This window comes from Myxocyprinus asiaticus, chromosome 2, assembly GCF_019703515.2.
Source record: "Myxocyprinus asiaticus isolate MX2 ecotype Aquarium Trade chromosome 2, UBuf_Myxa_2, whole genome shotgun sequence".
In the NCBI taxonomy this organism is placed as follows: domain Eukaryota; kingdom Metazoa; phylum Chordata; class Actinopteri; order Cypriniformes; family Catostomidae; genus Myxocyprinus; species Myxocyprinus asiaticus.
The window spans coordinates 34,303,512-34,330,444 of record NC_059345.1 but is presented as its reverse complement, the minus strand read 5'-3'; the positions used below and the strand labels follow the sequence as shown (position 1 = coordinate 34,330,444).

The window sequence follows — 26,933 nt, the reverse complement described above, 5'->3', positions numbered from 1 at the left end:
CATTTGTGTTGGGACGACATGAATATTTTTTTTATTTGCATTAACTGAAACTAGGCAGGGGATTTTTAGTTCCCAGCACGCTTTGCACGAGACTCAACGGAGAGTGTACATGTTGAAATTAAATGTTATTTTATGTGTTTTTGTGCAAGATGGATAAAGGAGGAAACTTTGTTCTGTTGTCAGGGGCATAGATTCCAGGGGGGATGGAATAATCAAAACAAGCAAGTGAAAAAACTTAAATTTATTTGTTGGCGTAGCACAGTTTCTACAAAATTTGGGCATTGTCAACTAAGTTTTTTCAAGTAATAGCCTATTGCTTAAAATTTCAAATAGAATACACTTAAAATGTGGCTTGCAAAAATGATGCACTATATTTTTAGTAAATCCAGCACATTATTTAAGCGCTTTAAAAAACTTTAAGTGCATTTATGGTATTTCATCTGAATGAGTGTTCCCTGGGAACTGAACCTTGATGTTGCCAGTGCCATATTACAATCTTAGATGGATCTTGCATCCTTCTCTGACATAACAAACTGGATGTCTCTTCATTACCTCAAGTTTAATCTTGACAAGACAGAATTATATTCTTCCTCCCAGCTAAGAAGTACCTCACTGAATTTCTCACTCTCATTTGAAGATCACACAAGATGTTGCCTCCAGAAGTGTTTAAACACTTGCTTTCATACTACTGTAGATGACCTGCCATCTTTTGTTGGCTACAAAAGCACAGTTGCCTAGTCCTGCTGTTTTATGCTCTACAACGCAGGGAAAATAATACTTTTCCTCAACCACTAATCAGTTCCTTGTCCTTGCTCTGGTCGATTCACAGACAGACCGTTGCAAATTTGAAATTATTGTGTGTATCTTCTCAGCTTTAGAAGTCCAGTTTAGCATATGTCCTTTATTCCCAGCCACCTGTCCTGGTAATTGCAAATGACATTATGTGTGCAATGTATAATAAGCAACTTCTGTTAAAAAAAAAAAAAGAAAAAAAGAGATGAATGTCAATGTAAACTCAGCAAAAAATTTTTAAAAAAAAAAATTAAAAAATTAAAAAGAAACATCCTCTTACTTTCAACTGCTTTTATTTTCAGCAAACTTAAAGGAATATTTCACCCAAAAATGAAAATTTGCTGATAATTTACTCACCCTCAGGCCAAGAGTTTCTTTCTTCATCAAAACAGAATTTAAGATTTTTAGGATTTCATTTCAGGCCTCCTCCTTTAAACAATGCAAGTGAAAGTACTCTATTTTTTGACCGTCCAAAATGCATATTTAGGGTGCATCAAAATAATCCACTTTTATTTTAGAAGAGAAGAGGAGATGGAGTTTTTTGCCGAACTCTACCTATTTGAGCCTGAATACACCAATGAGGAACTGAGGGAGATGGAGGAGGCTGCAGCAGCGGCGCAATCACAAGTCTCGGGGAGGCAGAGATCTATGGAGACATGGTGGTTCACAGGTAGTAAATGTCAACCATTTCTTTGGGGTTTCTAAAGGTTGAAGCATCCAGGATACACACACCAAATGACCATTTTGAACAATACACTTATACAAATACAAATCTACAGCAAAGACAATTAAACTTTTGTACACCGCTCCTTCTCTTGTAAACAATGATGTGCTTCCTGACTCCTCCTCCACGTGACGCGTGACCTTACCAATGAGCTTAATTCATCCCTCTCATGAGCGCGTCTCACAGAGATGTACGGAAGCGAACATTTGTAGTTAAAAACTATATAAGTATTGTTTGGTTTCTAAAACTAATCAATCATTTGGCTTCAGAAGAACTTTATTTGTCAACTGGAGTCGTGTGGATTATTTTGATGCACCCTAAATATGCATTTAAAAATGTTAAAATCAAAAGTATCTGGCGTGGCCATCAGCTGCATTAAATACTGCAGTGCATCTCCTCCTCATGGACTGCACCAGATTTGCCAGTTCTTGCTGTGAGTAACCCCACTCTTCCACCAAGGCACTTGCAAGTTCCCGGACATTTCTGGGGGGAATGGCCCTAGCCCTCACCCTCCGATTTAACAGGTCCCAGAAGTGCTCAATGGGATTGAGATCCGGGCTCTTCGCTGGCCATGGCAGAACACTGACATTCCTGTCTTGCAGGAAATCACGCACAGAACGAGCAGTATGGCTGGTGGCATTGTCATGCTGGAGGATCATGTCAGGATGAGCCTACAGGAAGGGTACCACATGAGGGAGGAGGATGTCTTCCCTGTAACGCACAGCGTTGAGTTTGCCCGAAATGATAACAAGCTCAGTCCGATGATGCTGTGACGCACCGCCCCAGACCATGACGGACCTTCCACCTCCAAATCGATCCCGCTCCAGAGTACAGGCCTCGGTGTAACACTCATTCCTTCGATGATAAATGCGAGTCAGACCATCACCCCTGGTGAGACAAAACCACAACTCGTCAGTGAAGAGCACTTTTTACCAGTCCTGTCTGGTCCAGTGAAGGTGGGTTTGTGCCCATAGGTGACGTTGTTGCCAGTGATGTCTGGTAAGGACCTGCCTTACAACAGGCCCACAAGCCCTCAGTCCAGCCTCTCTCAGTCTGTTGCGGACAATCTGAGCACTGATGGAGGGATTATGCATTCCTGGTGTAACTCGGGCAGTTGTTGTTGCCATCCTCTACCTGTCACGCAGGTGTGATTTTCAGATGTACCGATCCTGTGCAGGTGTTGTTACATGTGGTCTGCCACTGCGAGGATGATCAGCTGTCCTTCCTGCCTCCCTGTAACGCTGTCTTAGGCGTCTCTCAGTATGGATATTGCAATTTATTGCCCTGGCCACACCTGCAGTCCTCAGCCCTCCATGCAGCATGCCTAAGGCACATTCATGCAGATGAGCAGGGACCCTGGGTATCTTTCTTTTGGTGTTTTTCAGAGTCGGTAGAAAAGTCTCTTTAGTGTCCTAAGTTTTTATAACTGTGACCTTAATTGCCTACCGTCTGTAAGCTGTTAGTGTCTTAACGACCATTCCACAGGTGCATGTTCGTAAATTTTTTATGGTTCATTGAACAAGCATGGAAAACATTGTTTAAACCCTTTATAATAAAGATCTGAAAAGTTATTTGGATTTTTACAAAATTCTCTTTAAAATACAGTGTCCTGAAAAAGGGATGTTTCTTTTTTTGCTGAGTTTATATGTGTATTTTTTAAGTGTTGTAATTACGTGAGCTGACCAATTTTCTGTGGCACCACCTTTATGTTTACAACAACTTCAGTATTATTTCAGTCTGTTTGCTTTGAATGTTTCATTTGATAGTGTACTTCGACATGTCGCACAAGGCAATGAATGATTCAAAACTGCTCTTGTCTGGAAAAAGACAATTGCTCAGATGTTTTGATGTTGGCTCAAAAATGAGACCTATAATTCTCAGAGCGCAATCAAATAAAGTATCAATGATTGACGCAATCAATCATCCTATTTTCCCTGTACTATTTTTTATCTGGTAGTTAGATAAAAGAAATGGGTATCTATAATCCTTGCCTCAAAAATACTTAAGAAAGCAGGTAATTATTACCATAACATATGCCTAATATTGTCTAAAACATTAGTCTAAATTGTTTTGTTAATATTATCATTGGTCAAGGAACCAAAATTTGGGAGTGAGAGAGAGTCAAATTTCCAGCTAAACCACTGTATCAGGTAAACGTGAGGGTTTATAAAAGGCAATCAGGCCCCCTGAATGACTCACTTTCTTAACAGAATATCAACAATATATATCCGTGGTGAGGGGCGTAGATTACTGGGGGAATGGGGGGAGGTAACCCCCCAAAACAAGCAAGTACAACCCCCCACCCCAATATTTATACCATGATCAATGGAAACATGTAAATGCTTCACGCTGCAACCCCTCAAATTTAAAGACAAATCTATGGTCTTGTCCATGGTAACCAAGTTTGGCATCCAAAAAGGGACAAAGATCTGAGTTTATTATTAAGGCGTTATGATTTTATTTAAAAATAGACAGTAGGTTTTACAGTACCAATTTATGAATTTACCCAAGTTTTTTGGGAAAAGGCAACCTCTCATTTAAAGGTGCAATATGTAACAATTTTCATGTAATATTCGCCTTTTTTTTTTTTTTTTTGCTAATGTGTGAACGGCTTGTAACGCAACTTAAAAAATTAGCCCTTCCTGGACTTCCTAGGTTGCCTATTAAAGCCTGTAGACTGATTTACATGCGAAGGGAGCGGGTCGCTTTTGCCGGGAAAATCCAAAGAATGTGACGTTTATACGTGCTCCCGAGAGCCTTGCCTCAGACAATAATAGCTTCTCTTTTGCTATTCAACAGCGACAACAAACTGCAACACTAGGTAACGTTATCTTAGAGATGAAATCCAGCAAACGTCCGGCTCCCAGCACAACACCAACTCCTACACAAACTCAGAGTAAGCCAAAAGAAACCCCATTTATCTACTGAATCCCGTCTGGCTAAGCGGGAACGTGATCGTGGTCGAGCGAAAACTAGAGAAAACATCGGCAGGACATTTGATTCCTGGAGGGACCATCGTTCGGTTTTGGGGATCAAAACCGACCGTGAATTGGTGTTCTTATAGAAGAGATTAACTTACATAACTGCAAAGCATGTGAAATATAGTGCCATAAGGATTGATCTGTGTCATTTTAGTTAACTTGATCTTTCCTGCACAATAACTGTCATAAACAATGTTAATCAATAATTATTCAGCAAGGTAAACTACAATAATACATGAAATGAATGCTAGACAATGTTCAAGATAATGCAAAAAGCTCCGTTCATTAGTGTAACGTAACATGGTTATACAGAAAATATATACAATCTATAATTATAAAACAATAGTTAATCGATATATATAAATGACAGTTGTGATGGAATCACATCAATACTGAATTGTGTCAACATATTTATAATGTACAGTCTATTTTATAAACAGCTACTGGCATCATCCACCAAATTTAGCTAACAGCTATCGATAAAACTGGCTAGCTAGCTAACACTGACATAGGCTATCGTATAAATGAATTCAATGTGTCATGCAAAGAAAAGTGATTACTTCAAACTACAGTCTCACATAGTCAGACCTATATCCACACTTTGTTTTAGCCCTGTTCCAGCACTGGAGAGTCAAATATAATATACAGTCTCAAAGTTTGTAGTAAAACAATCATAACTGTGTGATTTTAATTATGCTACCTCATCTGTCACCATGAAGCCGGTGAATCACGTTCAGTGTCTTTGTACGTTACGTCATTATTTTGGTCGATGCTCGCGTCACTATGGAGTGTGTGCACGAGCGCGAGCACGAGCAACAGGTAACTGGCTGCAGTTCTCTTAAAGGTCACAGGTGTCATTAATAATAAGGGTTTCTGAATCTTACATACTGCACCTTTAATATGAATGTATTGATATGTTTGCAGATGTGCTAAATGATAGTAGTACGAAATGAAATACGTTAATTTTGTTGTAAACAATAAATAGAAATAATACTAAAACTAACTGATAACAGGTTAAAAATAATAATTTATACCAGGTTAAGGTAATAGCCTATTTCCCCTTCAAACCATTTCAAATCATTGTAAATTATCAACATGCAAATATTTTCCTGCAGATACTTTTGGAAAGCATAGTCAACAAATTAAATGTGAATTAAAATGTAAAACTCTATATGATGCGTTTTTTTTTTAACCAATCTGACGCTCGCGCATACAGAAGCTCAAGCGCATCATTCACTTAATTTGTTTTATTCAACACCAGTAGAGGGCAACAGATCTCTTGAGTGGCATGTGAACAACCAATGATTAAAATGTATGGCAATATCACACACACGTGTGTACTGCACTACGTGTAAATAAAAACCAACATTGCGAGCAAGACCAGGTTTTACCCCCATTTAAAATCATCATTACAAAATCACTAAAAAATATATCTTTTAAATGTTATCTATGAATAAATAGTTTCTTTTCATAATTATTTAATGTATAAAATACCTATTTTAACATTTTAACATTGTTCTTTTCTGAATCGTATGGCTTCACCCAAAACTATGTAGGCGTTGATATCAAATAACACATTTCACTCTCGAAATACTCTCGAAATGCCCTCAATCTGAGACAAGGTCCAGCCCTTTTCCAGGTAAGGTTGACGTCAGCGCCCAACACCATCTCCTGTTGCTCCCAGTTGCAGTTTCAAACGCTGCCAGACCACGAGGAAGTCCCGCCCTATCCAACATTCGATTGGCCCAAAGATAATTTATTCCAATATTATTGAACGCTATTGGGTGATGGAGATGTCATACAGGCAACGGCTCCTGATAAGCCTTATGGTGGTTCGCGTCAGGTGAAGATCGCGGTGCGAGCGTTGTCAGATGTTAAAAGTTGTTTTGTGTAACCAAACGAAACCGTAAAACATAACTGTTGTTGTAATTTATTTAAGTACTAAAACACACGCTACTCAACCAATATATTCAACCAAAGCGAAAACATGAAGAGTCTGAAATACCGACTGAAAAAGCATGAAGTTGCCATCACAGTAAGTTACGAGTTTAAATCAGATTTACTTGTTTTATGAAAACTCATGAATCGAAGTCGCGCACTTTTCATTTTTGGACACGCTGTAATAACTTGCTTGATATGCCTGTGTAATAAATCATTTCCTGCTCTTAAGTTTTTAGATGTGATGCTCGGGTTCATTGTTGTAAAGAGGCTGTGCTCGGATCATTAAGGCAAATATGTTGACACTTCTGTGTCCTGTGTCACGTCCACGAAAACAACAACTCTATAGACGCTATTTACTAATGTTTACTTTTTGTACTCAATGAATTGACATTTATGTCTATCGTTGAACTTGAATTACTCTCGCCTCTCGTTTCTGTTGTTAAAACTTTAGTGGAGCTGTCTGAGAGGAGACCTGTGATCATTTTCTATTAGATTGAGTTTCAGAAATCATGCTGAAATCATGAAATCAAAACTAACACAAACAGTGTTCATTTAGAAGAGCTGATGCAACAGATACTTGAAATACCCCTTTGTTTTTTTGTTTTTTAATTTGCATGTGAAAGAGTCTGGTACTCTGAATAGAGGCAGCATGGGGGTTAGGTATTGAAGAGCTTTTTCAAGGGGATTGTTTTGGACTGCCTTTAAAATGAAGGGGGTCTCACTGTGCATGTTGAAGATGATTCAGAGGAAATGACTCAAGGAGGATCAGGTTCTCTTTCAACATGTAAGCTCTGTTTTGACTGATGCATCCTTTGACACATGAGGTAAGAAGCATTTCCACACCATCTCAGAGCCAGACTATTGTCACTGGTGCACACCCTGTCTTTTTGTGAAAGTCAGACCCTTGCTCTGCATTTGTCTGGTCTTCTTTAACCTCCTGAGACCCCCACGTGACTTCTGTGTGCATTTTCCATTGCATTTTTTTATTTGTAACTAGTAGCACCTAATAAACAAGCTAAAAAATAAATAAATAAATTCTAGAGCAAATATTTTTCCTAAAAATGTATGTCCTCGTATGTGGACAGTGGGACTAAGTTGTGAAAGTTTTAAGAAATACCAAGCTATAGAAAGTCATTTTTTCATCAAATAGTTTATTATGTGACCAGGAGTGTTGGTTATTCATGTTTTTGAGACGTTATAGACATTACAGCTGATTTTCTAGAAAGATGAATACCTAATTCTGATTAAAAGTAATGGCCAGCATCATCAAATCACTGCCAATCATGTTAAAGTAAAATTATATTATATTTCAAATCTATGTACTTATTATCATTGTCCCATGTCTGCCAAACAGAGCATGTGAGCGGAGCGTAGCGGGAGTTTCACTGGATCAAGGCGCTCACTTTCCGCTCCTACCAGAATGCGCTACATTTCTCGTGCGGCCACATTAATATGTGTGTGCTTCTACACTGACAAATATCTGGTGTTGGCAGCTGTATTATGTCCAAGATTTTAAACAGAGTGGATTATCAGCAATGAGGCAGCATTTAAACTCTGTGTGATTCAAGAGCTGCTGGTGACGGGTGCCGATTCCAACAACAGGCTACAGTGAGGTGGGAGCGCAGAGGCAGTTCAGAACACATAAGTTTCCTGGACATATGTCTGTAAAGTAGATTTGCATGGGATAAGCGATGTCTGTATAAATCACAGAGATGAGAGTGTGGACTGCATTTACACACTGCTGTCATGTGTAACTGACCCATCAGAAAATGTATGTTATTTAGCTGTGCTGGTTAATTATGCAGTATTAAACATGTTCATATGTATCTGGGATTATTAGAAGAAATTGACTTGAATATCTGGCAAAATACAACAGAACTGGTTACATTAGCAAGCCAGTAATCCTACAGTATACTCTTGAATTAAAAATCAAAATCAAAAAATCAAATCACTTTATTGTCACACAGCCATATACACAAGTGCAATAGTGTGTGAAATTCTTGGGTGCAGTTCCAATCAACATAGCAGTCATGACAGTGATGAGACATAGGTGAGACATATTTACAATAACATCAAATTAACACAGCACAATTTAAACGTCTGATATACACATAATTACACACAACAATATACAAATAATAACGTACACTGTACAGTATACAATAAGCACAATATAGAAACACATTATTAAAAATATGGACAAGCTATTCACATTATGTAATTTTATCTGTCCCTCTGAAAAATGTTGCAAAACTTGAGGCTCAACACAATTTTTTCCATTCACTCTGATCAAATCACAAAATTAGTACTTGTGTCCTTTTCTAATTTTCCTAATAAAAAGAAATCATGTTCATTTGTTTCTCATGCATCAGTCCAAACGCAACAGCCACCGTTAGATGAAGTTTTAAAGTGCGTCTTACATTTTCTGGTGTTTTCTCAATGACTAACATCCACTTCAGACACTTGGTGAACTTTAGAAACAATGAGTTAAAGGGTTCACAGGCTGGACAGTGCAGATTCACTGGCTTTTTACCAACATGTCAATTCGCACAGGATAAGAATAACGGGTTATTTTACAGTGTTTGATTGGGAAAAGACGCTATTATCTTTACCGGCGCGGGAACGCGTAGCCCTCAAAAAGTCTGGAAAAATGACTGACATGAACGATTAGCACGGGATTAAAATAAATGAGAAACTCTGGTAATTAGGCTGTTGCATTACCCCACATCCCTATATAAAATAACCAAGTCCAAATAGGGCAGAGAGAACAAGGCTATTTTTTTTTAAGTAGCCAACATTAAGGCATTGTTTGTAGTTATTTGCACCATTAAATATAAGGTCGTATGCCAATATGAAGAGGGATTTTTATTTTTTTGTATCTGATGCAAAAAAATAAACAAGAATGTTGACCATGAAATTATGTCTAATTTCTTTCTCATTTCATGCTGCTCCGCTCCAACGGAGCAGAGCGATGACTTTTGAACTTTTTTTTTTTTGCACATGAGCGAATATTGCTCTGCTGCCAAGTACTTTGTTTATCACCGTAAAGTGTAAAAAATGAACAAAATATTTAAAGCAGCATATCAAACGAAACTAGAGACGCTACTCTTTACAACCAAATGGGTTTCAGTGAAAAAATGTGGAGAGGTTTCTTACCAGAAGCACTTTTGTTGGCGCTGCACCCATTGAAGCGGTTCACGGAAATCAAAGGCATGGTGTTTGGTCACGTGACTCCGTGCGTCAGAAGTTTATCCCTTAAATGACTCCGAGTGTCTTGAATAGGACGCATTGGTTTAAATTACTAAAAATTATGTGTTGCGTATAGCGAATCCAACATAGCAATTCCTCGCATGAGACCGCGGGGTCGCATGAAGATAATCATTGACACCAGAAAGAAGAACGGGTGTGGACCAAACATCAACAATTTGTTGTTACTCTATCGTAAATCTTACAGTATTCAGGCTTTATGAAATGTGAAAATGTTTAGTGTCAATGCAGCACACTTGTCCATGTTTATTTTCTACTTAAGTCTGCCTCCTTAAGCATTAAAATGTGAAAGCAGTAGTGTTTCTGACTCTTTGGAGCCCTTGAGGCATGCCCGAGGCCTGAATTAAATGAATGCACAAAGTCCCAGTACCAGCAGTGAATAGGTTCTGTTTACAGAATAAATTAAAAAGAACAAACTACCTTAAACTATTAAATCAGACATTCTGTTCTCAACTTTCTTTGCTTTGATCTAATTTTAGCTGAAAATTTAATTTTGATAACATTAGTCATGGATGAGAAGAACTTGACAAGTTCAATAGTAAACAACTATTTAATCACAATACGAAAGACAATTAAGTGAGTTCACTAGTGAGCCGATCAAAAAAAATGTAATTCATCGTCTACAAGATGCAGCACTGACGACTTTGTTGTTGATTTGCTCAATGAGAAAGAAAACTTTCAAGACACTTCACAAACTAATTCGGTTAACCTGCTGGACAAGTGGACTGACAGTATTATCATGTATACGCAGTTTGAGGGGTGATTAGAAAGAATCAAGTGTAAAAAAATATTATTAGTGGTTAAAACCTATCAATTGGAACAAATCTTTTTTTTTTTTTTTTTCCTCCCCAGTTTGGCATGCCCAATTCCCACTACTTACTAGGTCCTTGTGGTGGCGTGGTTACTCGCCTCAATCAGGGTGGTGAAGGACAAGTCTCAGTTGCCTCCGCTTCTGAGATAGTCAGTCCACGCCTCTTATCACGTGGCTCACTGTGCATGTCACCGCAGAGACTCACAGCATGTGGAGGCTCATGCTATTCTCCACGATCCATGCACAACTTACAGCAAGCCCCATTGATAGCAAGAACCACTAATCGCGACCACAAGGAGGTTACACCATGTGACTGTACCCTCCCTAGCAACCGGGCCAATTTGGTTGCTTAGGAGACCTGGCTTTAGTCACTCAGCACACCCTGGATTCGAACTCACGACTCCGGGGTGGTAGTCAGCGTCAGTACTCGCTGAGCTACCCAGGCCCACCCTCAATTGGAATAATTCAAATTAAATGGCATTGCCACGCATACTGTATATATTTGTGCTTTGTACATTTGTTTAAAATCACTGCGCAATTCACTCACATTAATGTTAAAACAAATGTTGTCAATTGGAACAAGTATCTTATTGCCATGTACATCTATTTGTTATACGTTATTAGAAAATTCTGCATGTTAAGAATTAAACGTGATATCTAAACACAAAACCCATCTTCAGGATGACCCATTATTCGATACTTTAATACTGCTAACGGCAGCACAGCTGTTAACAACATAACAATAGCACAGCAATAAAATGGAGAAAATACCACGTTTTTGGTATACAAAGGCAAAAATAGTGCACTCCAGGTCACAGCAATAGTATTAATATGATTAATATTTGGAGAAGAAAACATCTAAGTTCTGTAAAGTTATTTAAAAAATGTATACAAAATCAAAGACGCCGCAATATATTACAGTATATTAGAGATGTAAGAGAACTCAGGCAAGATTAAATGCAAAGGCAAAAATGCAGCAATATGGAATACATTATGAAGATAATCCACACAAGATCATAGTTTTTTTTTTTTTTTTTTTTTTTTAAGGTGATGCAAGGCAGAGCTACAGCAATATCATTTACATGTTAAGAGAACCCATGGCTACATTCATACAGTCAGTATTTGGGATTGACATCCGCATTTACTTACAGGTGTAGTAGCGGCTTGAATACTGTCTGTTTGAATGAACAACCAAAGTCAAGCCTGTATTCTGAAAGCTGTAACCGTAGTGACATTGACTGAAGTAAATATTAAAGATGGCAACGTCCATAACACCGGCATGTCTTATCACAATGACGTGTTATTTAATAAACAAGTCCAAATGAGGCGCAAGTTCATTCATCAGATTATAATTAGCACACAGCAGCTTTGAATGCTTTTTAACTGGGTGCAGAGTGCAGCATTTGTTGCACAGCTCGCAGCTTTGGTGAAAGACAGCAGTTGGGTCTTCGGATGACATGCAGCTTACATCTCTCTCTCTGTGAGTTAACGAAACCCCTCATGATTGAGACGAGACACACGCTTTTACAGTGAAGCGTGTCTTTCACATTATATGACGTGACAGACAACTAGTTGTCTAGTATGGTTCCATTTATACAGCACAGGTTTGCAGAGAATGCAGTTGTGAGACCTGAAAATTTGCGGGTGTCAGTTTGGTTATAGAATGATTCGTCACCCTCGTAAGTAACCGTCCCGTGTGTGAACGCAACCGTATTAAGCACTCAAAACAGGACTGACAACCGTATTCTGCTGCTATGTGAACCTGGCCCATATGATAATTATTTTTGTTTGCAGCTTTTAAGGCATTTGAAGCAAAAGATTTCAGGTTTAACACAACGTTCACCCAACACATTTCATCTGAATGTATAAAACTGTTCACTCAAGCAGCACCATAAACTATCAAACAGTCATGATATTTAAAGGGGTCATGAAATGCTCTTATTTTTTTTTTTTATAGATTTATTATCTTTCCTCAGGTCCACTGATAATGTTAGTAAAGTTTTTTTGCACCAAAACAATAGTAATTTTGCTAGTAATATATTATCATTTTGCACCGTCTCTGGCCCTCTGTCTGAAACGCTCGGTTTTGGCGCCTCAAAACGTCATCGAAAACGCCAACTGTTATGATTGGCTAACATCGTGCTGCCCCTCTAACAGATAATTTAATCGGAAGAAAATGAATAAGAACCAAAACATTATAAAACTAAATGTCAGGGACTACACATTATACACATTGCATCCGAATATATTAAACTGTTCATCTCGAGCACAACTGTTAACACGCACACCTTGTCTACACCGGACGCAAGAGTCGTGTCAAAAGCAATAGAACCCATTAAAATCAATGATGCTGTCTACCATGAAAGCATCCATAGTCACGTCAACAGTAAATAGATGTCCTGTTCAATTTTGCACTGCATGCTGTGGTGCTACTACTGCCAACAACACAAAAACACAGTTTAGAAAGTTTGTGTCGACGCGCACGGTGTAGACAGCCTAAAGCCATTGCATCACGTCACGTCAATGGACACACCCGGAATAAACAGGGTGTCAGCACTAGGGCTGGAACAACTAATCGATAAAGTCGATAATAATCGATAATGGAAATCATTTACAACAAATTTCATTATCAATTAGTTGGATATTTGCCGTAAGCACGGAGAAGCCCCTTCAGTGACATCACTTCACAGCCAAGTGAAAAATGTTGCATTATCAAACTGGTGAAAAACAGCTGAGACAAGCTGAAGTGGAAAAAACACGACCCAAGATGTCCAGCGCATGAGAGCGCTTTATAAACATTTCAAAGAAGATCATAATAAGCATACAGTTTAATGTGGAGCGGTTGCTGCATCAGGTGCGTTGACAGAGTGCTTGTGCTGTGTGAAATGTGTTATTGTGAGAGTTGTTTCTTTTAAATTGTATTGCTATTTCCTATGTTTTATAATGTAAACATGTTAGGAATTCAAAATCAGCTGCTTATTTCACAAAACTGTTTGTTCTTACACAAGCGTGTATCTGCGTCAATCAAACCGATCGCAATGGAGAAAGGGAGCACAATCATTTTGATTAAACTGTCCAACATCATACCACGATTTCAGTTTCAATGTAATCAATTGTGCAGCTTTCATGGATATCAGACTGAAGTCTCAGCAGTCAAGGTTTGCCCATTTTTAAAGTGTTTTCTCCTGCTCATGTAAGCGTATGTAATGCAGGGAGCACCGGTATGAGTCTTTTCAGCACCGGTATGAGTCTTTTCAGCAACTCTCTGTGCATGTTTATGTAGAAAAACATTTAAATCCAGACAGGCACATGACGGTGTCCTGTGTAAGTCCACTTTGGATGAGTCTCCCATGACAGGCCCTATCTCTCTGTCCTCTTCACCTGTGTGACTGACTGACTGAGCACCAGTGGGCAGGGCCAAGGAGATGTTTTTGCAGCTACAGTATGTTTTTATAGTACAGTGTCCTCTTTTATGTTAAAAGATCAAGGAAAATTTTAGCAACAATTAAAAATGGCACAGATGGGTGCAAAAACGGTCCAGGACGCCTTCAAAACAGCACAACAGCAAGACAGTGCAGCTGAATGAAACGCAATGGGAGTCTCCATTTTAGAGTTATAACTTGACATTGCGTCTTTTAAAAGCAGCGCAAAAGGTATGATAATGGTCAAAGCCCTGCACGTTTATGTAGAAATACATTTAAATCCAGACAGGCACATGGTGTCCTGTGTTAGTCCACCTTGGATTAATCTCCCATGACAGGCCCATCTCTCTCCTCTTCACCTGTGTGACTGATTGAGCACCAGTGGGCGGGGCCAAGGGTGCAATGACGGAAAAATAGGCGTTGATGTCTTACTGAAGAGGCTGTCATATGCAGATGTATTTGGTCCTTGTGACGTCACAAGTTCCACAAATTCCAAACAAGCCATTTTTGTAACTTGGTTTAAATAAATGCTCTTTCTATTGAGGAAGAAGTTCTGAAACACTAGGTTATACTGAGGCACTAACAATGGAAGTGAATAGGACCAATTTGTGGAGGGTTTAAAGGCAGAAATGTGAAGCTTATACTTTATATAATTTTTCTGTTAAAACTTGTGTATTATATGAGATGTAAAATTTTTTAAATTGTCGGTTTTGCAGTCGTTTTAGGGTTAACTGTAACGTTGTCATGGCAATTAAGTTGTAAAATTGAATATAACTTTACTCAGAAAAGATTAGTAAGCAGTTTTAGCACACTAAAGTCATGTATACTTGCATATTGCAAGTCTGGTTTGTGAGACTAACTTAAGTCCTAACATTAGACCATCCAACATTAAAATAAGAAAATTGATTTTTTCTGTATGTCTATTTAATTTTCATTCGTATTGTACTAATAAAAAAAAATAAATAAATAAATAAAAAAATGTTTTTTTGCAGGTTGTTCACTTAATTAAAATTAACTAAAGCCCCACAATTCTAGAACATTTTGTCTTAAATTCATTACGTTAAATTAGTAAAATTTAAGTTTACTTATTACTTAAGTTATTTTTTGTAGCATTGATGAAACTGGCAAGGGGATTTGATTTCCCAGCATGCTTTGCATGGGACTGGATGGTGTGAACAAATGTTGAAACTAAGTGTTATTTTATGCATTTTTGAGCAAGATAAGAACATGTTTTGTTCATGTTAACTGTTCTGTTTTATCATTTTTTAAAAGTAGTGTTTGTTTGGCTGGAGTTTGGAGTTCCCATTATGGGGAAGACTGATGCTTGTGCTTTGGTTGAGGATGGACTTGCACTTTCAAGTGATGTTTGATTTGAGTGCTGCTTAGCTCTATAAGCAGTTGCTATCAAATGGCACTTTTCCACTGCATGTTACGATTCGACTCAACTTACTTTTCAGAGCTTGCTTTTCAACTGCAGTTTAGTGCACCCTCAACGTGGGTGGGATTATAGGCTGATCGTCATAGTTGCGCCGCCTCTACTAAATTGGCCTGGTTGTTTTAGAAGCAAACTTTCCAGTAGCTGGTCAACTAAATAAAGTGAAGCTTTCAAGCAGAATATAGAGTTAACATAACAAATGTACCATCCTCCATCGTGGACTCCAACAATGCTGTGGCCGAGTCCAGGGCACTCTCTCTCTCCCCCATTGCTCGCCGGTTTATTGCCATAGATAGTGACCATTTGGTCGAACCACTTCCACTTTCTTCTGTTTGAACCACTCCGGCTGTTGTGGTCCTTGATGGTTCTGTAGTCACTTAAGTTTTTTTTAACTTTTCCCTACACTATTGGTAGGTCACCGGATAGGTAGCCGTGTGCGGCCAACAGCTGAGACACTTCCTGAAAAACTTTTTTGGTTTGTGTCGCCCCATCCAGCTCTCGTTGGATCCTCTCCTCGGCTACTAACGAGAGGAACGTCTGTACCTCGTTTATTGACGACGGCGTGGTTTTGCGTACAGCCATTTCTTTTTACAATTCGAAAGTCGTGTGAACAAATGATACTGCTATGGCTGTTGCTAACTTTAAAACTAGTGGGTTGATGTCCCGTGTCGCAAATCCAGTGATGCTGGTAGTGACTATTCTCTCTGACCAATCAGTGATCTGCAGGGTTTTGACGTCACATTTATTATCGGCTCGGCTCGCTTGGAACCTCGACCGAAGTGGTACTAAAAAAAGTACCAGGTACTATCCACAGTGGAAAACCCCAAAAAAGGGAGCAGAGTCGAGCCGTACCGTGCAGTGGAAAAGCCCCAAAACTGACAGAGCAACAGTTTCACTGTCCTTACACTTGCTCACCTGATATATACTAACGATTAAAAAATATAAATAAATAATTTGAACCAACATAATACAATTAAATAAACCTAATTAAATTAATCAAATTAAGTTGGACGAAAAGAAATAGGTTTGAATCTAATAAAGTTGAGTTAAACCAACTTTATTACATTGATTTGACCTAATCCAGCTAAATTATTGGCTCAATTAAACCGATTTAATTAGATTAAATTGCTTGTAAAAACTTTCTCAAATTCAATTAAGTAAGGGTAATGACTTTGAGTGTATTGTACATTTTTTTTTTTTTTTTTTTTTTTTTTTTTTTGTTCTTTTACAAACACCTTTTGCTCTGGAATCCTTTAATTTCTTAAACAATTTAATTAATAAAAGACTGATCTGTTGTAGGAAATGCCTCTCTTTGATCGAAGTATAGTCTAAAAATCAGAAAACCCAGTTTAGAGTGATATTTCTATTGGCTTTTTATTGTTTAATTCCCCATTCCATCAGGAATGTGCAAATTCAGGAATCTAACTTGACCAAACAGTTTGTTTCATTTTGAAAAATATTTTACCATCAGCAAAATGCATTTTGTAAAGAATTATTCAGTCCTCTTGCAATATTGTACAGTATTTTGACATGGACATGGATTGTTTTTTAACCCACATTGATTGGTATAAGTACAAGAGTGTATAAACATGGCGAATCAGTGTTTGCACCTGCTGTTCCTGTCTAAAAGCCTGGCTGTCTGTCTGTAGTACCCACTGAGCCTCTCTGAAAGCTTAGCTGTGTTAAGCTTGGGCCCCCAGTGTAGTGGGAAACTGACAGTAAGAATTGAAGGTTATCCTAGGATGAATAAATGGCTGGGGATTACAGGCAATGGGAATGTGTTGTATTTTGAAAGCCCTCAGGGTTAAATGCACCGCTCATGAGGTCGGAACCCGGAACCCTGTCATCAGAACGCTGCAGAGTTTACATTACTGCAACATGTTTCCACTGAAATGTAGCAGAGTCCGCTTCCCCCTTCATTCCTCAAAGAGAATTGGATTTAGCTTTGATGTCAAAGTATTGATTTTATTGGAGGAAAGAGTAAATGATGTTAAAAAAAAAAAAAAAAAAGCTCTTGAGGTCATAGCTTATTCAATTTGAAAAGAAAATTAGCTTATGAGCAGGTTAATGGTCAAGTACATTTACTGCACAGGACAGAAGATAATTATGAATCACTGATCCTGTTAACATACACCTCAATACGCTGATAACTCCCAAAAATCAGCTTGCATAAAAGATTCGACAAAGCAAGAAAACCAAGTTTGCATGAAATTTGAAATAATGGAGTTATTCTCTGCTTTTAATGTCAATCCGTGAAGAGGCATCCGCACAACACTTGCGTTCATTGGATAAGCCGGTAAGAAAGCTGATATGGGCAAAAATCAACACGTGTAGATCAGTTCTTAAGATGATAAAATGAAGTAATTTAATGCATTTACATGATTGCACATGTTGTCAGCTTATTACACATAATTGGCGTAAAAACTTTGATTTCATTGTGCACAGATTCAAAGCCGTTTGAAAGCCCTTTGTGCTCTTACATTGTTCTGAACATGTAAAGTTATGTGTCCCCTTTTTGATAACATGAATGTCATTAATATATTCTTAATTTATAATCATCAGAAATAATGTTCTCTATTTGGTTAACATGCGATGTATGTGCACTTGCTGTCAAAGCACCTGACATGGCAGCCTGCCCGCATGAAACTATATTACCTTTTTTGAAGTTATCAAGTACAATGCTTCCTAGGGGTGAGACACGATAAACCATACAATTTTGACAACCAGTATACATTTTGGATTATCGTCTCTATCACGGTTACTCAAAATCGTGCACCTCATTTTATTCACGAAAAATATACGCAGTACACATTTCTCCAAATAAAGAGAAAATTATAAGAGGAAGTAGTTTTCATTTATAAAGTAAATTCACTGATTGAATTACACAAAAATAGGCATTGCAATATGGTTATTTAACATATAGACCAATTTTTTTATTTTTTATTTGACTATGTATTTATATATATATATCGTTATTAGGGGTATAACGATTCACTCATCTCACGATTTGGTTCGGTTCTGTCCACGATTTTTTAAACTAAGCCTGAATCGAGAAAAGTTAAGATTGAACTTTTTTTGTATTGAACTTTACAGACACATGCAAAAATAGATCCTTTTCCTTTAAAATGTTGCTAAAATTACTGTTTTTAAAAGTCCTAAATGATCCATCAGAGATGTGATTTAAAAACAGCCTAGAACAGGGCAATGGTGACACCAAATGGAAATATTAGCAAATAATTCTGCTTACTGAAAATACTGAATTATGTTAGATACATATGCTGCTTACACCATCACTGATTACATTTAAAATGTTCTAAATTTAAATGTAATTTTTCTAAAATATTGTCTCATTACAATTAAATATTCTTTTCAAAAATACATATTTAATGGAAGTGCAGGCTTACCGAGTTAAAAAATATTTTGCTGATGAAATCAAATCAGACATGACATTTGACATTAGGATTATACTCCCCCATAGCATTATTATTAGAGCTGTCAGAATTAACAAGTTAATTTTTCTTAATTGCGAATAACGCATTTACCGTTAATACAGCATAAACACTGGTGTGAAGGGCGGAACCTTTGTAATGTGTCGCCCAGATTCATAACACTGATGCACACACCACAGCGCCAGAGTCCTTCTACAAGCTTAGCATAAAACAGCGTAACATGGCTGTCCCATAGACAGTCTATGGGCGGAACTTTCTTAACACGTTAGTTGACCGTTATGCTCTCTCCTATGATAGTGCCACGGAGGTTGGTGTCTCAGTAAATAAAAGAATCTCTAATAGTGCTTCCCTGTCAGTGATAAAATGATGGAGAAAGGAGCTCTTAGCGATATTTGATGTACAAAACAAGCCCAGATGGGACTTTTGATAGAAAGTATTTTTCAGTCTTTGTAAGGCAAGTTTTAATGACCACAGAAGCACACCAAATCTTAACTATCACCAAAATGCAGAATGATACGTTTTTGTTTGCAAGCAGTTTTTATGGTGAGTTCAAAGCCGCGATGGACGCTGGCGTTGCCGCCCTGACACGAATCATGAACGCAGCTTCACGATTGCTGTAACAAAGAAGAAGATAGCCACAGTTTAAGGCAGGGTTTCTCTACCACTTTCTGTCATTAGTACAAATTACCAATTAGAATGATAGAACTGTACATTTAAAAAGTTTGGGGCAACAGTGACCTCTATTGTCGAATTGTGTTAATATCTCCAGGTTTGCATAAACAACCATAAGATTCTGCATTTCTCTGATGTTAATTATTAGCTATCAAATCACAATAATCCATAAATGCTACGAATCTTTCTTTTTGGACAAGGTCTCTTAACGTAGCGTTGCGTGTGCTAGCAGCGCTACTCAGCACGCGGGCCATCTTTTGTGGCCTGCTTTATGATTTCATCATAAAAAAATATATTTAACAATAGCCTATCAAATATGCATGAATTCAATTAGGTGTTCCTTTATCAGAGGGTCTATGGTAGCTCTCAATGGCTGAAGCACAGCACAGTTAGAGAGGGAAATAAACTGCAAAAGGATGTAACGAATGACATAGAATATCTGAGCACAGCTGATGTTTAATGAGAGCGGTGGTCCGTCAGTGGGCGCGTTCATAGAATGCAAGAATGCACGCTGTCAATCTCACCTGAGAGTCATTCATCAGCGTGAATCTGTCAGACTCATTTGAATAGCTTAACAGAGATATTTGCTTGTCATGAAAAAATAATAGTTTATCCTGCAATAACGGCGTTGAGATGCCTTTACGCAAATGTTAATAAGTGATATGCGTTACTTCACTGTAAAACATTAAAGAGGGTGAACAAATTTTTATGACTTCTCACTGGAGCAGTTTAGGAATTAATAGTGGATATCTCTCTTGTTTTGGAACGTAGTATCTCAGGTGAGTGACGTTGAACACTTATGGAGTTATAAGTTGACAGTGTCTTTGACAGTGACAACAGAACTGATAATTTTCTTTATTGCAATGAATGTGGGAGAAAGTGGCTCTCTGAAATATTAAAACCAAACCATGAGACAATCGAACTGTTACATCCCTAATTTAGGCTTTTGTATAGGCTTGTATGATATTATGTTATGTTTGTGTAGGCCTTTTAATGAAATTACTTGGGCTACAAATATTGGGCTATAGATATTAGGCCCAGTCATCCATGCATTTTTCCCCTAGAAATGTTTTTTTTTTTTTTCACTACTGTAAAGTGACATCACTCTGCACCTCAACACACAGTAGCGACTTGTTCAAAGTTGTTGTTGATTTTTCAATATTTTATTTTTTTGTTATTAACTATTTTTATTGATTCCATCCAAAATAAATAAACATAACATAAAATACGGAATCAAATTATTTATATTAAGCCCCTCCCCCCGAATATTCCCCCAGCCTTCTATATATTACCTCCTCAAATGTCGCCACCCCGCCCATTTCTTTGCACCACTCCTGAAATAGGGGAGCTCCAGCCGACTTCCATCCCCTGAGAATGATCCGTCTGCTGATCATAACTCCAGCTAGGACACAACTTTTTATATGTCTGTCCCATATATTAATGACTGCCCCATAGCCTAAGATACAGAGTCTGGGGCAAAATGAAAACTGAGTGTCCATTACATCACACATAAAATTCTGACACCACCAAAAAACATGGGTTGTGTCCCCATCTTCTGATTGGCATCGCCAGCAGGTGGGTGTGTCTTTAAGACCAAGCCTATACAATTAAGAGGGGGTCCAATAGAATCGATGTAAAATCTTTAATTGCATCAGGCGCACCCTTGCATCTCTGGATGTAGACTTGATGTTTTTTAGAATCCTAGCCCACACTCCCTCCTCCAAGTTTAAATCTTTCTCCCATAATCTCTTGAGAGAAGTTGAAGCTCCATCCCCCAGACTCTGAATTAACAGGGAGTAATACACTGATGCCTCATGACCTTTTCCAAAAGCAGTAATCACCACTCCCAGAGTATCTGCCGCTTTAGGGGGGTGTATCCTACTCCCAGAAATAGTACAGAGCAGGTGGCACAGCTGTAAATACCTAGATCTGAAATCCTAAAATATTGAACCATATTTTCAAAGGATCTCAACACTCCACTCTCATATAGGTCACCTAGCGTATTAACCTCCCTCACAATCCACTCTGACCAGCAGAAAGGGGACTTTATTAATACATAATATTGGGTTCAGCCATATCCTTGAGGCAACATTTAAATAAATGCAAATGCGAGATAACTGGGTGTAACTTAACTTCTCAGTTATTTTAATAGAAAGGCTTTGTAATGGCGAAATGGGGCAAGAACTTCCTGTTCAATACAAAACCAGGGAGGGGCTCTCTCAGGTGGACGCGACCAATGAGTCAAATGTCTGAGACTGAATGCATAATAATAAAACAAAATCTTGGATGGCTTAGCCCACCTTTGTCTTCGCCTATGTAACTTATTAAAATGTAATCTGGGATGTTTACCATTCCAAATAAAGGACTTCGCTATGCTATCAAATTACTTGAAATAAGAGAGGGGGACATCTACAGGGAGAGATTTTAGCAGGTAGTTGATTTTTGGAATACATTTCATTTTAATAACATTAACCTTCCCAATCATAGATAAATGTAATGAAGCCCACCTGCCCACATCACTCTCAAAACTTTTTATTAAGGGGTCAAAATTAATTCTAACTAAATCACACAAATTTGCTGGGAATAAAATGCCCAAATATTGAATGCCCTGTTTGGGCCACTGGAAGGTGCCCGGGCAGTACGCTGGGCAGAGCCAAAGCTTTGGATTTAGACCAGTTGACTCTGTATCCTGAGAATTTAGAAAAGGAATTAATAATTCTGTGGAGGCAAGGCATAGATCTAGTGGGGTCGGAGACGAATAATAAAATATCATCTGCGTAAAGCAAAAGCTTATGTGCCATACCTCCCGCCACCACCCCTGGAAAATCATCTTCCTTTCTTCTAATGGTTCCAGGGTAAGACAGAACAATAATGGGGAAAGAGGGCAACCCTGACAGGTGCCCCTATCCAGAGTAAAATAATCTGAAATGAATCCATTTGTTTGTACCGCCGCTACCGGGTGTCTATAAAGTAACTTAATCCATCCAATAAAAGTATTCCCGATAATCCTGTTCTACCATATCAAACGCCTTTTTGGTGTCAAGTGAGATGGCAGCGACCGGAGTCTGATCATTCGCCATTGACCACATGATATTGATGAAATGCCTGATGTTATCAGAAGAGCTGCGGCACCGAATAAACCCCACCTGATCTATATGTATAAGAGATATCATAACATTACTTAATCGGTATTTTTTACAATATTTCAACGTCTAGCTGAATCAGGGAAATTGGATGGTAACTCTTACACTCCCTTGGATCTTTGTCTTTTTTAAGAATCAGACTGATCCGGGCTTGTGTCATGGTTGGCGGTAGCTTTCCATTCTTTAATGATTCCGTATAAACTTCTAACAAAAGTGGAGCCAGTTCTGTAGCATAAGATCTAAAAAATTCAGCGGCAAAGCCGTTTAGCCGTTTTCACTTAATTACCTCGCCAAGCTCCTCCAAGGTTATCTCAGAAACGAGAGAATTTTTTTGCTCAGTCATCAGTTTAGGGAGTTCTAATGGTTCCACAAAGTTTCTAATAGCTTCATCAGTAGACAAAGACGTGGAACTATAGAGATCAAGATAGAATTCTTTAAAAGTATTATTAATATCAATGGCCGAGGTAAATATTTCACCACCAGCAGATTTCACTGAGGGAATGGTAGAAAAAGACTCTCTTCTTTATATATCTAGCTAAAAGCTTCCCTACTTTGTCCCCCGACTCAAAGTATGACTGTCTTGCCCTGATTAGCCAAAACTCCACCTTCTGCAACAAAATAGTATTATATCTGTATATCTGAGGCCCTCAGACAACATTCGCCGCTTCAGCTCTGCCTTGTCATTTTTCATATTCTCTTCCAACTCCACCAGTGCTCGTGCTTTGGATTTTTTGGTGAATGAGGCAAACAGTATGACCAACCCCTAAGAACCGCTTTAAGTGCCTCCCAAGCCACGCCCACAGAGGATACTGAGGACCAGTTGGTCTCTATATAAACATTGATTTCAGCCTTTAACATTTATTGGAAATCAGGATTTTGCAAAAGGGATACATTAAAGCGCCAACTATATGATTTATTTTTCTCCGAATGTGGCAACACCTCTAAACTCACCAGGGCGTGATCTGAGACTAAGTTCATTCCAATTGAGTAATCAACAACAGATGAAATGAGGGACTTGGATATATTAAAAAAAAAATCTATTCTAGAATAAATCTTATGGACTGATGAAAACAATTTATAGCCCCTACCAGATGGGTTCAAATGTCTTCAAATATCTGTAAGACCAAGAATTTTACACATCATGTGAAGCGTCAGTGTTGCTCTAGGGGGCTTACACACTTTTGCTTCACTATGATCAAGGACTGAGTCCATCAAAAGATTAAAGTCTCCTCCCAATTTTATATCAAGAGGGGTGCCATAGGCTTGCAACATCCCTTCAAGATCTATATAAAAGCCCTGATCATCAGCGTTAGGTGTGTAAATATAAGCCAAAATCAACCTTTCCCACTGAATTTCTGCTAAAACAATAATGACTCTTCCTAATTTATCTTTAATCTGTTTGAGACATTTTAATTGTAGATGCTTACTTATCAGTGTAATGACTCCCCTGCTCTTACTTGAGCCAGCACTAAAGAAAACATGTCCACCCCATAGCTTCCCACATTTTTCAGCTTCCTGCAGGGAAAGATGCATTTCTTGAAGAAACACTATATCATTTTCTTAGGCTTAAGAAGAGAAATAATTTTCCTTCTTTTTTTGGGGTGCCCCAACCCATTCACATTCCACGTGGAGAGAGTCAATCCACTCATTAACTTTTTACATATTAGAAAAAATAGATTGTGTGTCAAAAATAAAATTATAAAGACCACATTCCAACATTAGTGTACAACCAAACCCCAAACTCCCCCCCCCCTCCCCCAAACCAAACAAACAGAAAAAAGAAAAATGTGCGCATTAACCCCACGCACGACCACGCCAACTGGCATCCATTCCTCTAATCTCAAACAGTCCATGTACGCCTATGAGAGCCCGTGACAACTTTGCCGTCGGATTGCTCGAGTCCGGTGTTTCAATACAAATTTTGTGAGACAGGATTATACAACAGAAGATAATCTATAAAACGAACTCCAGCCAATAGGCAAAATAAACACAAAGAACATGTAGATTCATCCACATAACTGTCCAGAAGGTGTGTTCCTCCTCAAAACAAACTCCAGCCGTTAGGCGGAACCAGCACAAAAAACAAAACAAAAACAAACAAAAAAAAGTTCCCTCGGACAGTCAAACGAATGTTCAGTGAGCAGGCCCATTTGGCTGCTACATGAGTGCAACAAATGACCTAATCACTCCAATGACTTGCAAGAAATACTCCACAAAACAGACTCCAACCAATAGGAGGCATAAGCACAAAGAACATGCATATTCATCCACAACACTGTCCCGAAGGAGTGTTACTACACAAAACAAACTCAAGCTGCTAGGCAGAATCAGCACAAAAAAAAAAATAAAAAGGCGCTCAGTTTCCTCGGACAGTCAAGTGAATGTTCAGTGAGTCTGTCCACTTGGCTGCAATGTGAGTACCACAAAATAACTTACTCAGTCCATTGGCTTTATGAAGGACATCGCTTGCTGTGGGCATGTAAATGTTTTACGGCCATCCTTAGTGTCTATTCTCAATTTGTCCTGGGAACATCATCGCAAAAGTGACCTTCCATTGATGTGGGAGTTTCTTGCATTCCTTGAATCAATCACGTTTCTCTCTTGTCAAATTCGCAAAGTTTGGGAACAAGGAAATGCTGTGGTTCTTCCAAGAAAGCCTTCCTTTACTCCTCGCCTTGCGTAACACAAGATCTTTATCAGATGGTCTCGGAAATTTGGCCAGAATTGATCGGGGCCTGTCTCCCTCAGCGGCTTGCCGAGCCGGAACCCTGTGAACTCGCTAGATTTCCAGCTTATAGCCTGTTATGTCGAGCAGACTCGGAAAGAGCTCGTCCGGGAATTTCACCATATCCTGACCTTCTTCGGCCTCAGGAATTTCAACAATATGGATGTTATTCCGCCGACTATGGTTCTCCATATCCTCCAACTTCTCCCAGACGTGCTCCAAATCTACCTTGGTTGCTAGTGGATTAGCAGATAATTCCCTCTCTGATGACTCCAGATCATCTATCCGTTTCTCGACATCGCCCACTTTTGTAACCATCTCAGTGAATTTCGTCTTCATTGCAGTGATCGATCGATCGATCGTATTACAGCAAGATCCTCCAAGTCAGCAACAACCTTCTTCAACATTGCCAACATGTTCAACAATTCTCGCCGAATTTCCCTCACTTCTCCGGCCATATCGGCTCCCTGGCTTGGTGCCTGCTGCTCAGGGGCGTCAGCTTGAGCATGTAAGTGTCTTTTAATGTCTCCAGAGCCCGAGGATTTTGAATTCTTTGACATATTGTCTTCCTAGAACAGTTATGGAGCAGAGTGTATCGAATCTCACCGGTTTATGACATAAAAAGTATTCAAACTAGCAAAGTGCGCAGAGCTCGCTGTTCACATTTCAGAACCTCGCATGGCGTCACGTGACTGTCTTTTCAATATTTTATTAATTATTTATTGCAACTCTAGAAGAAGCCATTTTTGGGGAGTGCTTAATGCTATGTGATTGTTGTGGAAAAAATCCACACTGACTGCAGCTTTTAGCTCTGCGCATATCAACACATTTTTGGTTGTATGCAACTTTGTCACTCTCCCCCATTTCATTTTTGATGAAGTCACTCATGTTGACACAGGAGAGAAGAATGTGTTTATATGTGTACCAGACGTTACCCTAGTAGCATATGGCTGTAAACAGTGTAACATCTGGCATGTTTTATCTCTTTACCCCCTAGTGTCTCCACTTAATGCATTTTTACTCCTCCCTTGTATTGGAAACTGTATCTCCTCATCCGTCCCATTATCCCTCTCTGCTAATCTCTTGGGGAGGGTCTGAAAGAACTTGGGGGCATCTCACCTTACATGACCAAAAACCGACTTCCTGCGGAAGAAGAGACTCATGTTTCAAGGTTTTATGTGTTATATTTTCAGAGAGAAGGACTTCTACATATCTGGGATTAAGTTTTTTTTTTTTTTTTTTTTTTTTTTCCTCCTCTCTCACTGAAGAGGTGTGTGATTGCAGGCATGATCTGTTTTGTCATAGTGATGTCCACTAGTCTTAAGATATAAAGGGCTCATCTCTCCTAAAGTGGTACTACTGAGGGCTTCAGTGTCAAAAGCAGTTGTGCTTGCTGAGCAGTTAAGCAACTATTTTTCCGTTGAGCCATGCTCCCGTGCTTGCCTGTACACGTCTCTTATGTGTTCACAAACACATACAAACAACAGTTACGTGACTGATGCATGAATTTGAGTCATTGGTAGAGAAGGGACCCTCTTTTGTCTTTCTGCATCTCCCTAGAGTGGACTCTT

General features: G+C 38.7%; 1 protein-coding gene across 1 annotated transcript in view; it reads left to right on the top strand.

The window, feature by feature from the left end:
* The first annotated feature begins 6,326 nt into the window (after window positions 1-6,326).
* Window positions 6,327-26,933, top strand: part of LOC127416280 (uveal autoantigen with coiled-coil domains and ankyrin repeats protein-like) — a 107,099-nt gene continuing 86,492 nt past the window's right edge. Inside the window, exon 1 of the mRNA XM_051655542.1 lies at window positions 6,327-6,532. Coding sequence (XP_051511502.1) covers window positions 6,485-6,532 — 48 coding nt within the window. The 5' untranslated portion in view covers window positions 6,327-6,484. The remainder of the gene's footprint in view (window positions 6,533-26,933) is intronic.